Genomic DNA, 14,483 nt, shown 5'->3' with positions numbered 1-14,483 from the left:
AACACCAAATCCCTTTATGCGAGCCATAAAACTAGGTAGTATTTTTTTGAGTCAATTAAACTTTAAAGTTTACAAATTTAGGTATGCGTAGAATGACCTTTGTATAGTTAACAGAAAAAAGTTGATAAAAGCCATCTTTACAATATTTTGTGCGAAAAAAAGAGTGTTGTGGTCAGACGTAAAGAAAAAACATTAATTCCCTTTATGCGAGCTTAAAACTAGGTGATATTTTTGATTCGTTTAAACTTTATAGTTGGCATTCCGTTTTTTTTGATTCGTTTTAAACTTTAAACGTTTGGCCTTAGGTATTCGGAAAATAGGTATGTTGACTTTTTGTATAGTTAGCGAAAAATAAGTTGCCAAAACCCATCTCTACAAAATAATTGTTGAGTGTCATGGTCAGACGTAGAGGAAAAATATCAAATCCCTTCATGCGAGCTAAAAACTAGGTGATATACGTTTGAAATTGTTAAAACGCTGTTTCTAACTTCGTACAAACTTTTTTGAACTTGTATCGTATTTTGAACAGTAGCAAGTTATTCAGTCTATCTTTAGGTAAATGTGTTGTTTACCAACTTAGTAAACGCGTAGTTCGTTATAAAGGAGATAATGTATCAATAAAATGTGTTTTTTGGAAAAAACAACTGAAGGTTGCGCAAAATATAAATTATTGTCATTTTTATCGAAAACTTTTTTATTGGCATGTCACACTGTTATGGTTTCCCTCGAAATAATATTTTAAGTCCCCATATTACTTCCTCAAAGCATTATTATTATTTCAAGGAAGTTTTCTCAAGGGTTTCGCAACACGACGACTCATTCATAGAGAAAAAGCTTTGAACTTCGTAGACCTTATTTGGTTAGATAGATGGCTTATGAAGATTCAATTGGCTTCTGTCGCAAAACCCGACTGCGTTGTATACTGGGGTCGTCTTCAAGTTATAATTCACTCAATTGTTTTTATGCCTTAACACTATAGAATCATACGGACACCGCAGCGTATTTTAAAAGGGGTTAATGTTGAATATATTACAAAGCTTTGAAAATCCCTGAACATTTTTTATTATTTGATACTGTTTAACGCTAAGGAGCTATACTGTACAATCGAACGGCCACCGCAGCGTATTTTACAAGGCGTTCATGTATACTATTAGAAACATTTACAAATCGTTGAAAATTTCTCATTACGCGATATTGTCTAACTCTGAATAATTTGTGTGTTGAGTATATTCGAATTGAACTTCGCACGTCAAATAATCAAACCAATAAAGGTGTTGTCAAGGTTCTATGAAGGTTAAATAGCGTTCCCCCCAAGAAATAAACCGCACGCGAGATTTTAGAGGGTATAGTAAACATTTCAAGAGCCCATAGTAAATATTCGAGCCAAATCAACGCTCGATCATTCGCTGTTTGCTACAATCAAACGTGACATTTTTTTATCAGCTTCTTAATGACGTGGCGAAATAAGAAATATTATGTTATTCAGCCCAGAATTGCTGTCAGCGTACCTATTCTTAACCCAGCGGCTGTGGAATTTCTAAAGGCGTCAGATTCATTAAAAGTGCGGCGAATATTTGACCACGCTACAGTTCCTGTCAGAGGTCGTTTTTCAATCAAGATCCCTCACAAAAACACAAAAGTTGGCTGCCAAGTCGAGACGCCTTGCGTGTCAATTTTGTGACGTAATAAAGAGTGGATAGCCGCGGGCCTAACGCAATCGTCAATATTACGCGTTCGGTTTTCATTTCTGTTTGGGAGAATTTGTGATTAAAACGTTCGACGAAACTTAACCTCAGTTCTGCCGCAATGCAATATTCATAACGCGTTTGTACGAGTTTCGCCTTATTGAAGAACATAGTCGAGACGCAGGTCTAGAATCCTACCACGGTGTTAAAGGAATTAATAAAGAAAGCCACAATATTTGAGTTAGGGTGACGATTAGTGTTTGGGTGCGGGTGGGTCAAGTATTATTATTATTATTTAATAATATTGCTTAACCTATACCCAGACGCTAACCCAAATAATGTGCGTTGTGGTAGGATTCTAGACCAGCGCCTGAGCTTGCAACTAAGAAGTACTTCTTTCTGCACAATATTTGGATTAGGGTGACGATTAGTGTTTGGGTGAGGGTGGGTCAAGTATTATTATTTAATATATTGCTTACCTGCACCCCAACCCAAATAATGTTCGTTCTGGCGGGATTCTAGACCTGCGCCCATAATCGATTGCTTTTAGTCTGGCTTTAGCTTTGACTCGTCGTCTCATGTTTTGTTTTCATTTCCTAGTAGCGTCGTAATTACTTGAGCGGCGGCGAAAATTGTAGCTTGCCACTCTGCGCTTTAGTCACTAGCGCTGTGCCCTGCCTGCCTCACATCACACCTAACTGACGATTTTCGCGAGGCCTTGCTTCAACGCTGGACGTCTACCATTATAAACGGCCTTAGGGAATTGAAGGTTGGCGAAAAGAGAGACAAAAAGGTGCTAAAGAAGTCGCGTAATTATCCCCGGGCCTTGAATCAACACTACATCTGTCAGCAAGCTTTGAAAGTTGATTGTCTACTGCTGCTCTGCTGTTTGAACGCCGTTGAACTCCACTTTCTGTGTGCGGGCGAAAACGGCCAAAGACTTTCGGGATTATACATTTCAAACCCATGTTGTTTAAGCTGTGCTGATTGATGCCGAACTATGAAGAGAAGCCGGCTAAAATAGCAACTGTTTGAACCCGAAAAAGTACTGTCATTTTTGGACTTGTACCCTACCGGACTTTGGATTCTAACCTGAGCTTGGAATTACTGTGATTATTTTTTTGTGTGTGATGTTTCCATTTTTAAAGTCTTGGACCGAAGCAAGAAAAAGGTGAGTTGAAAAGTTTGCCAATTTTTGAGAGGAAATTGAGCTTGTGAACGTTTTGGAAAACGCGCCTAATTTTACAGACCTGCAGGTGTGGTTTTGTGATAATTATGTCCTACTTGAAACGTATGGACCTGTCATTCAAAACAATTAGAAGTGTTTTGATGTTTGGCCAACAGTTTGCCCTGGATTGAAAAACCTGTAAAACCAAGGTAGTCAAGATTTTAAAGGATTAACAAGTAGTATTTGGATATGATTTTAAAACTGGTATTTACTTATTGTTGGTTCATAAAACTTTTTTTGAGCAATTTAGACAACTTTTTAAGTAAACTTTTTCAGATAATGAAGTTTGATAGAACTTATGAAGTGGCTGTACAATGAGGTAGTTAACAGATATTGATAGCTATTGTTTTGTTGTTTATATTTAGGTATGTTATTGAACAGTTAATGCTAAAGGTTTATGAATGTTTACGGTTAACATGTCATCAATTAGTGGGTTAAAAACATTTTGTGTAAAAAAATCAAAATTTTTGTGGAATTATTTTTAGAGGTTTTCCAAGATGTTTTTGGTAGTCAAATTTGCTTATTTCATAGACTTTTTTATTTTGTTAACCTAGGCCACTGTTAACCAATTCCCCATAGATTATGTCACATTGCAAGCATTTTGGTTGTCTGTTTGTTGGTCCTCATCCAATACTTGATGGATATGAATAATGCAGTTGAACACGGCTATCCCAAGGGTCATATTGTTGGCTGTTATTAATATCTGCCCTTGTCTTGTTAGCCAACCCTAATGCTTTGTGAATTGCATTATTGTGGGTGGTGTGGTTGGTATTTTTAGCACCAAGTTATGTTGCAATATGCATTGTGTGGATGGTGTAATACTGGCAGTGCAACAGATACGTGCATAAGCTTTAGATACAGGTTTTTTAGAAGTAATAATAATATGGTAATGAATTCTGAATATGATTGGTAAACCTAGAACTGTAGTAAGGGTGTCAACTTCGAAAAAAAAAACATTAGCAAAACCAAGAGTTAGTTTAAATCTTCTAAATTAGGAAAAATATGATTCCCTTATTTATATCTTGTATGTACTTAAATTTAATCCTTATACAATTTTTATTTTCCTTTGTGGGTTAAGGGGCATAACATGAAATAAATCATGAACTGTTTGAAGATACAGGATTATTTCTATTGCCCTTTAAATGAAATCTGATCACAATGCCTTAATATCACATCAAACAGTTAAAGCTATGTCCAGCTAATTGTAATCCAGCTTACATTATAATGTCTTAGTTTGTGACAAAAAACTGTTGACGTGTCTCATATTTGTTGTTAGTCATACAGCAGCAATTATTCTGAATTGGGTTATTTGCATGTAGTACGTTGCAAAATTGTGTGGGATGTTGTAGATTAAGAAAATTGGTCAATTGATTAGATTTTTTTGTTTGTTGTTTGACAAAGATTATTAATTTTTTGCTGTTTTAAATTTTGTTTGAAGGTAAACATTCCTATGAGTGTTACTTTATAAATTAAGTTATTTTGGTTATTCGCATGTTTTTTTACAAATTTAGAACAGAAACATTGTCTCAATTTCTTAAATTAGTTTTCAAAATATTGCCTAATTTTGCAACTGCATTTGAGAATTAGCATTTAGTGTTTAGATAAAATACTTGCATTCTGTGTTTAAAGATGGTTTTTCAGAAAAGGCTTTTTATCACCACTTATGTTTACAAAAGATAGGTAAATTATTAGTTATTTTAATCTGTAAAGAGAAATTAGAGTTCTGTATTTTTCCAAACCTAATATTTGTAATTTTATTCTGGTAATTAATAGATACATTAAAAAAATTGCAATCTGCATTATATATACATTAATAATTATTTATATATACCTTATTTTAGCAATAGCGGAAATAAACATGAAACAGTTTTTGAAATTAGTTACACTTATGTATATAATTTCAAAAACACAGCCATTCTTGAAAAAAAAAATAAGATCTAATTTTGCAACATTTTGATTTCAATTATTTAAAAAGTATTTTAACAATTGTAGACTTTTTCAATTTGCATTCTATTGATTTCAATGCCAGTTCCTTTATATAATTGACACCCACTTAAAACTTAGGAAAGTGGAGTATAACCAATTGATCAATGGCACTTGAAATATGCTCAGTGCCACTTGAAACTCAACTTTTGACACTTGCTGACAGTTTTCCAACCACAGTGTATTTTATGAGGACAATATAAGATGTGGTTTTCGAATATTAGCCATTTTTTCTAAATTCCTGAGTAAATGTGAGAAGTTTTGTGTAGAATTGTATATTATTTTGGACAGTATTTTTTATCTTTACTTGAAAAAAAATTCCAAAATGCTTTAATTTTAATGTTAGTCTTAAAAGTTTTATTTTTAGAGAAATTTGTTGTCAGTCAGTTGGCTGAAAACAATTTAAGAAAATAATATTTCAAAACTTGGTTTTCAATCTTAAATTTTTTTTTTTAGTGTGAATATGTCCCAGTTCCCTGACTTTTCTGGATTTGCGAGCCCACTGAAATCTGGCAGAGAATCAAATGAACCAACTACACCAAGGAATGACCAGGGTGGATTTTATCCTCCGGGTAAAAAAAAACACTTTTAAGTATAGATTTGTTTAAGTCAGACCTAATGGCTACAAGTGAAGCTTATAGATATGAAATGTTTTATGAAGTGGCTATTTGAACATATCGCTCTTTAACGCTTTCTCCAATATGTGATTATTTGTTGATTTGATATAATATTAGATTTAAGTTTCCAAGTTTTGCATAATTTCAATATTTTTTTTGGAAATCACTTAAATTACATGTTAGCTGGGTAAAAAGTCTCAGAAGTGCTGATAGGCTATTTAACAGTGTTTTATTCTTGCCCATTAGTAATTACTAGGGCAATTATTTTTTGACCTAAAAATTGAGAAATTTTAACCTAAAAATAATTTATTTTGACAAAATTTTGACCTGTTAGAAATAGATTGATTTAAATAACCTAGACGTCGTTATTCACGCTTTTTTTATGCTGAATATAGCCCTAATTAAGATATAAACAGTTAAAATGACTTTATTTAAATTTTATAAACAATTTATGTGCATTTTTATTTGATTTTGACTTGTCAAAATTTGTAACATGCAAATTTTAACAAAATTTTGACTTTTTTGACAGGTCAAAAAATAATCGCCCTAATGATTACTGATTATATGTCAACTTGGACTAGTTTGTTGTTCGGGTAAATAGTTTTCCAAAGTTTTATACAGTTCTTAAAGAAAAAAGCAAAGAATAAATTTATCGATGTAAGACAAAAAAAACATTGTCAATCGTTGTTTATACTTGTATCTGTATGAACATATATCCTGTGTTTTATTTCAAATGTACAATTATTTTTTGTTAATATTTTAGCGCTGAAAGTAGTTGGTGATAAGATGTCTCCAGTCGGAGGTGGGAGTCACATGATGAAAGATTATGGAACTGTAAGTTTTGTCACTATAAATAAGTATTAGGTGCTTCATTTTTGTAGAAACTATTTAGTACAACTTCAATATTTCATTCTTAATTTGTTCTTCTATGTTGCTTTGTTCGCTAACAAATGATGTATAGGTTGTTTAATAAACAATTTAATATAATTTACTAGGGTTGGGCATTTGACCGGTCAAATAAAATCCGGTCAATTGACCGGTCAAATACTCGTCAAATAGGTCAAATATTGGTCAAATACTATACACACAATCAAAAAGCAATTAAAGTTAAAAATAAACCTTGATTTTAACTGTAAATAAATATATGAACATTTTGGTTTAAGTACAATAGTTTGCAAAACAAAAACAATTATTTTTTTATTATCAATAAGAATTTTTGCAAAACAATGCCCATCTTGCAAGCAATACTATAGCAGTATTGTAGTAACTTTTACCATTACTACAACCACGAAGTAAAGCCAACAAGTTTATTAACGAAATTTTACAACAAATAAATGCATCAGTAAAAAAGATTGTGGTATACCCAGTGGTGGGAAACATTTTTATTGTTAGCAGTTTCTATCGCAAAAGTCACATTTTAAACGGTCCTGTTACAAAAAGTCTTATTTTTCGGCAGTAAATAGATAATTTTTATATATACGACAGAACTTCGTTTTATGAAGACAACGTCTTCTTTTCCTATCACATTCTTATAAACCAAACTATCTAACAACCTATTCTTGAGATTAAAGTAGTTGCAAAAACTGGGTGCAACCCCAGGTTCCAGCAAATGGTGCGAACTAGCTGAATCCCATCACTGCTATATAACAGCCACATTGAAAAGCAGCGTTTTTTACTTGTACTTATGACGTAGCAATTCAATTTTCAGACAAACAATCACAAAACAAAACAAAATAATTATAAAAAATTAACACAATGTATAACTTTTACTTGAGAACTTAACCATTGTACATTATGAAAAAAACAAACACGGGAGCTACTTGGATCTCAAAATTCGGAGTATCAGATAAGATGCAAAAATCTGTTGACAGTAACCAGTAATGCTGCTAACCGGTTCGCTGATCTCATAAAATTTCGTGGGACGGTTCGATAGAACCGGTGCGAACCGGCTGAATCCCACCACTGGAACTAGTGTTTTCTTTTATGACAAACGCAATTCATGATATATGTGTACTTATTCTAAACAAAATAAATCTACTTTGCTATTACAAACACTTTGTGATTACCACAGAACCTGTGTTTGCATCAGGTAAACCCTACAATTTTATATTTGAATTCTTTAAAAAAGTTACAATCAAGATTATTTAAAACTCAAATCACAAAACAACTCTTAAAAAATTTACAACATTTAAATCCAATATAAGTATTTGACCGGTTAAATAAAGTGTGGTCAATTGACCGGTCAATTGACCGTATTTGACCGGTCAATTGACAGGCTTGCCAACCCTATAATTTACCTATAATTAAAAAAAAACTTTAATAAAAAAATAAAGCGGTTTTCTAATGGTTCCCCGACAGACAAGCAGGGTACCTAAGGGACTGATTTTTTTTCCTAAATGTCATTTTACTTCAGAACTGAACTTTAAATATTAGTATAAAAATTCCTCAAATATTTTAATTAATTTCCCAAAGTGATCATCAACTTTAGCTCGATAAAACAAAATTATAATTCAGGTAATTTAATATTGCCCAAAAATAAATATCTTTATCATATATTTTTTTTAATTTGACAATGAAGCCTTTAGTTTGACCTGAACATGTAGCGCAACTAACTAGCGGATACATACACTGCTAAAACTTTACGTGTATATCTATATATTTCTATTAATTATTGTTTTTATTTTTTGCAGCAAATATCTGACCTGAAAAAAGAAAACTTCAGTTTAAAGCTTCGCATATTTTACATGGAAGAACAAATGCAACAACAGTTTGACGGGGACCACGAACAACTGCTCCGAATGGTGGGTGACAAAAGCCAATAAAAAGTTTTTTTATAGTTTTAATTTAGTGCATCCTATGTGCTTCAAATAGAAACAATGTTTTGTCATATTTATCAATGCGTTTAAACTTAATCAGTTATCTTAATAAATATTTAACATACATACAATGGTATGGGGAAGTGAATCCCTTTAAAAACCACCTCATAGTCGTAAACTTGATTGCTTTACTACTTTTATTGCTGGTTTCAAGTGTGCATTAAAGCTCTGAGGAAAAGGCCAGGATTTCACTCTCTGTTTGTCAAAGGTAAACATAAGTTTGGCGAAGGACGTCTCTCCACCGTTGTCTTCCCTTACTCTGGTACCGCTGCACTGGGCAAGTTTAGACACAACATCTAATAAGCTTGCTAGGACCAGAGAAACACAAATGAAGCACAAACAATCACTTTCACATTTATCTTTTTACTGTCTCAAACAGCTTCTTCCTCTTGTCTTATGCACACAACTGTGCGTTGTTAGAGACGCGACAATGTAGTTTTTTGCTCACTCGTCCTAATGACACCACTGTGTAGTTTAGCCGCGAAATTTTGCTGATTTTGTAATGTGGCATTTTCAAACCTTGTGAGAATATTATAATATTTTTCTGATTTTTTTGGGATGTTTACTTTGATTTTGGTTCAAAATTGTTCATGAAAAGTTTTTGTTTTGCTGAAGAATTTTGCTTTTGCCGTTAGATTTTTGCTAAAGCTATGCGGTAGTGTGCAGAAAAAATGCTAGTCTTAAATAAAGCTAATGCTCACTGGTGGCAAAATAGTGGGTAGTTGGACTAGTTTTACGCTAAAAACAAGTGAATTAAATTTACCACCTTGATTTGAATAGTGTATTTTCAAACAAATAGATAGCAGATAAGGCATGCGAAAGCCACTAAATTTGTTTCCTTAGTTGTGTAAATTCTTTAAAATGTTTTGGTGCGAAATGAGTTCTCATTTAAGCACATTTTTTATTCAAGATCATGTTTGGATAAACAGTATTAAGTTAATTTTTTTATTGCTACTGTTTGATCTCAGTAATGGAAATGTCAGTTCATAACAGAGTTAACATTGGCAAGATATTTCAGGTTTGTGCCCATACAAGATTTAATCATATGCTTGGTTGTATTTATTATGTTTAATGTTTATGCAGAACATTGAACTGAAGGTGGACTGCGAAGGCCTTCGGCGGGAATTAAAAGATAAAAATGATCTTCTTGTGAAAGCATCGTAAGTCAACAAATTACAAGTTTACTGAAACTATGTCTCAAATTTTTATATTTAGTTGAATCAGTAATTTAATTAAATAAATTTTCGATTTTTTTGATAAAAAATGTTTTATTGTTATTTACAAAACAAAGCGACATTTTAGAAATATTTCCTGAATTTTTATGTCATCATTGTAGGCTTTAATTAGAAATGTGACTTTCAACCAGTATGCTAAATTAGGTGACTGTCATAGGTTATGCAGGAACCAGCTGTAAAATGCTGTATTAAATGTGTTGAAAGCAACCCTTCGCTTGTTATGAACATTCTCCCTCATTTAAAATTGGTTTAAAAACGACTTTGGATTGATAGATTTTGATTTAATGTTTCAATTGTAGTAATGCAGTTGCGAGCATGGACACGGCTGGCCCTGCAGAGATTCGTAGGGTGCGAAACGACGCAGAACAAGAAGTGATGCAGCTGAGGGAGCTTATGAACGACAAGATACAAAAAGCTGAAAAGGTTTTTTTGTCTTATTTACATTTTCACATATTCTACTTTTTATCTTCAGAAACATGCAAAATTTTATCTTGAGGCTAAACCTTATTATTTGTGATCCAATTTTGGACTACAACACTAAAAAAATTATTTTATTTTAATTAAAGCTGTGCATCACTTTTTCTTTTCTTTTTTTGCTAGCTTCTCAACGGTTTTAATGTTAACTTCTTCCTTGGGTACACTTTTAAGTTATCGTTAGCATGTTGTTTTTGAAAAATAGCTTGTTACTTACTTTTAATCTGCCACCCTGTCGTCAAATCAATTATAAAAAGGCTGTTAAAGTTCAAAACGTGTTTTGCGATACCAGTGTTTGCATATTTTACAGCAAAAAACGCAGTCATGCAAATACACCAATGTTAATAACAATTGATTTTTCTATTTTACTTCTGCAGGATCTTCTTGCCTCCAAACGGGATGCAGAAGAATGTTTAAATGAAGCGATGAAACTCCGCTCTCAGCTTGAGGAGGCAAACCAAGAAAACCATGAGCTTAATGAACAATTGGAGGAAGAGATTAAGGAGAAAGAGCAACTTCAGTATCAACTACAAAATGCTGTGCCAGGTTTGGAGCATTTTTTTATTTTTATTCTAATTTAAAGACTGTTGTTTTCTTGCCTTAGCCAAATGCAGACATTTATTTTAGCCTTTGAGGATTTTGCACACATTTAGGCCAACCAAGAGTTTCCGAGCTGTAAATTTGCAATAGTTTTTCTGAATCTTAATAAATGTTGCGCTTAAATATATGCCCGTTTCGAATCAACTGTACTGTACTCAAAAATACTATGAATAAAAAAGCTCTAAACAATTTAATCTGATTGTTGTTTTAATTATATTTTTGTTAAAAAACGATCATTACAATTCACTTAATAATATTTTTATGCACAAATTGAATTAGCTTTGCTAAACTATGTGCCAATAATATTAAATACCGTTGTTTTAAAGATGTGTTTCACATTAACTATTTGGTTTTAATTATATTTTTTATAAATTTATATGGTCTTTTTTAGATAACACTTCTGAGGATTTAAGTCGCAAGTGTTCACATTTGGAAGGTCAAATTGACTCTCTTAATGATGACATTAAGGAGAAAGACAGGTAGGAAAAGTTTACAATTGAGATAAATTTAAAAATCCTATTTGTATAAAAATCTGAAATTATTTACCCAATTTTACCTCGCATAACTTGGAATAACTTTGGTGCGATTAATGCCATTTTTCCCATGCAGTACTATTACACAACTTAAGGAGAGTTTGAACTCCAAACAAACTGTGATTGAGCTGATGAATGACGAGAAACAGAATATTGTCAAGCAGCAAGTTAAACCACTTCTGAAGGAAGCTGAAAACCTGAGAAGTCTGCTCAAGGTTTGTTTTTTTATTTTTACGGAGAATCATTGTGTCAAGAGTTTGTGGCCTTTAAAAAATCTAAAAAAATAAAAAATTTAAAAAGAGGTAAAAAGGCAATGAGGCATTTATCTTATTGAGATTTCTATTTGTAAATTAATATTGTGCAGTTCTATTTTTTTTATAAACAGGCCTTTTAATAAAGTTTTTTGCCCATTATAATTTAGACCAATTAATAAAATAAAATACCCTAAGAATTGTAAAAATTAAAAAGTGATTTTTTACTGAGAGGCCCTGTATTAAGTTTGATTTCACAACATTGTCTTGGCGCTATTAAAATATAATTTGGTGACTGATTATAATTGGGACGAATAATTAAATAAAAATGTTATTCATTTATATGTTATTGTGGTTTATATTTTTAATTTAACTTTGATTTAGAAATATATTTTTTTGGAAACAGGCAATAAAATTTAGTGCATGACAAAGTTACTTCTTCTATTTTACCGATTATTTAGTTTTAAATGTAAAATTAAAAAATTAAAAAAAAAGTAATTTTCAGGATACAGAGTCAAAGCTAAAGCTAAGTCAAACCCAAGAAGATGAATCGCAATCTGCTTACCAGGTAAAAAATGTTCTATATGGTGGGTTTGCTGTTCGATTGTATTTTAAATGTTTTCGTCCTGGTTTACTTTTTATTGGGTAATATGAACTTTATCAAATATATGTGTAGAGTTACTGTTTGTAGCATCAATATTTTTACTAGCAAACTATTGAAAAAGAGTAATAAATTGGTCTATAATAAAAATGACTCAAGAAATTATGCTCTACCTATTTTAACCATTAAAACAATCTTTATAAAAAATGTATAGAAAGGTTTTAAACTGTCAAACAAATTTACTAGCACCAGTAATTATATTTTGGTCTTCAAAAATCGTTGTGCCCTGTCTGTCTGGTGACATTTGTCCCGTAGTAGTTTTGGGTGAATTTGTGAACCTTGCTGTTGTCTGTGCGTCTCACTAGGAACTGCTGATTCTGCAGGACGACTATCAGGTAAAGAAATGCCTGGCTGATGCCGGTTGGTTGAATAATAATGCTCGCTAAATGTTTTTTTTTTCGGTTGTGTCACCCTTGTGTTTGCATGTTTATGCTGGAGACAATCCATCGCGATTGACAGTGAATATATTTTGAGGTTTTTTATTCTGATTTATCAAACATTGTTTTATATTTTTTGAAAAACAAAAAAAAATTGCAAACTTTGAACAATAACTTTAGTACGTTGAACAGAATAACAATTTAACCAACAACTTTTTGAAATTAATATGGTTTTGAAACACAAATCTGAATGTTAGATTCCGTTATTTAAAAGATTACCAAAAATACTTATTATTCAGTGGAATAAATGTTTATTCAGCACTATGTATATAATATATATCACCAAATTAAAATTAGTAGACTGCACTAAAGACATGTTTGTTTCCTGTTTTTGCTCCATTCTTGATGCAAAATGCTTTGCTTTGCTATCAAATATAAAATTATTGCCCATACAAAGCTTACTTGCCAGTTAGGTGTTTTTGCTGGTGTTTAACTTTAGGTTTCTTTTTGTGCTTTACGGGAAAATACATTTGCAGATAAACTGCTATGCTTCTTTTTTTATTGGGGCATGTTTTTTGTGCAAATATGTATTTCGTTATGTGTGTGATTGCCTGTTTATTTTATTTTCTTGAGTTCTTCATAGAATAAGCTCATAAACAACAAAAGCGTATATGACATTATTAGTTTAGTACAAAGTTAACAATTTGTAAAGCCTTCATGGCATAAAATCTTTCTTGCCGAAAAGTAAACAAATCTGCAGTTTATGGCAAAAAGCTTTTAAGAGGCATGATTTCATGACACACTTTTCTCAAACTACAGTTGTTATGCAGCCGATACAATAAGTGGGTCAAAAAGTTCTATGAGATTAAAGCGGTTGTTGCTTCATATGACAGCTGCTACATATTAAAGTAAAAAACGCTTTACAGGTGACCCCAATGTTATGAAGGGTGTCCTGTTGCAAACCTACTGGTACGCATTAAAGTTCATCTAAGCATGTAAATTGCTATTTTCATAATGCGCTGTTTTCGATATATATAAAAGTTAGCACAACACCCACCCACACACAAGTAAGGCATTTGTTGCTTTATATTGTAGCTGCGACATAATAAAGTAAAATATATTCAACAGACCCACACATTGTAAAACAGCAATATATGAAAAAGGCAATTGGCATGCTTCAATGTACATTTGTGCGCACCAGTAGGTTCTGTAAGATTTATTGCTTAAACCTCTTTGGTAAATAAAAAACTAATGCATTTTATTCGCATAATTTAATTTTTTCTTGATGAAAAATATCAGCACTGTCATTTTCTCATAAAAGCCAACTGCTATACATTTGATGTCGGTGTTCTGAAAATTGACGATTTCAGTGATATCAAGTTTTAGAAAATGACTTGCTATGTATTCCTAAAATTAGTTTAGCATGCATGGTTGACTTGTAACATCATTTTTGCAACTCTCAGGAGCACATCACTGAACAACAGCAACGGCTTAACGAGTTTGAACTCGCAACAAAACAAATGAGCGAAGAACTTGAAAAGAGAGAAAAGGAAGTCAAGGTAAGGATTGTTGACCTATTATTTTTAGTTTGCACCAGTTATTTTTAAGTGCCCCCCCCTAAAAAAAAGAATATTTTGAAGGTTTTAAGGTTTTATTATTATATAGTTTTTAGCAAAACTTTTGCATGACGGTAGGCTACTGCGATTAAACTGAACTAAAAAAGAACTACTTTTTTTTCTAAAAATAAAACGGTTAGTGGCACCTGATGTGGTAATGCTTTAAGGACTGGTACCATATTTTGCTATTAACAACATATCTACTGTTTCCAACTGCCTGGATTTTAATATTTTGCTGCCTCTAGTGGTATTTAAAGTATTTTAATTCAAATTTAAAGTATTTTTAATTGATCTCGGTAATATTGCAGGTTTAATATAATTTACCAACAACGTATTTTGATGGTTTT

The 14,483-nt window shown here is 32.1% G+C and overlaps 1 protein-coding gene across 1 annotated transcript in view; it reads left to right on the top strand.

The window, feature by feature from the left end:
* Positions 1 to 14,483, top strand: part of LOC146133626 (uncharacterized) — a 53,284-nt gene that overhangs the window by 4,268 nt on the left and 34,533 nt on the right. The window contains exons 2-12 of the mRNA XM_083396774.1: positions 5,353 to 5,468; positions 6,277 to 6,347; positions 8,204 to 8,314; positions 9,473 to 9,549; positions 9,924 to 10,047; positions 10,476 to 10,644; positions 11,090 to 11,177; positions 11,308 to 11,446; positions 11,988 to 12,050; positions 12,449 to 12,478; positions 13,984 to 14,079. Coding sequence (XP_083252900.1) covers positions 5,353 to 5,468; positions 6,277 to 6,347; positions 8,204 to 8,314; positions 9,473 to 9,549; positions 9,924 to 10,047; positions 10,476 to 10,644; positions 11,090 to 11,177; positions 11,308 to 11,446; positions 11,988 to 12,050; positions 12,449 to 12,478; positions 13,984 to 14,079 — 1,084 coding nt within the window. The remainder of the gene's footprint in view (positions 1 to 5,352; positions 5,469 to 6,276; positions 6,348 to 8,203; positions 8,315 to 9,472; positions 9,550 to 9,923; positions 10,048 to 10,475; positions 10,645 to 11,089; positions 11,178 to 11,307; positions 11,447 to 11,987; positions 12,051 to 12,448; positions 12,479 to 13,983; positions 14,080 to 14,483) is intronic.

This window comes from Ascidiella aspersa, chromosome 9 (genome assembly GCF_963924565.1).
Source record: "Ascidiella aspersa chromosome 9, kaAscAspe10.2, whole genome shotgun sequence".
Lineage (NCBI taxonomy): Eukaryota > Metazoa > Chordata > Ascidiacea > Phlebobranchia > Ascidiidae > Ascidiella > Ascidiella aspersa.
This window is presented reverse-complemented; position numbering and strand designations above follow the sequence as displayed.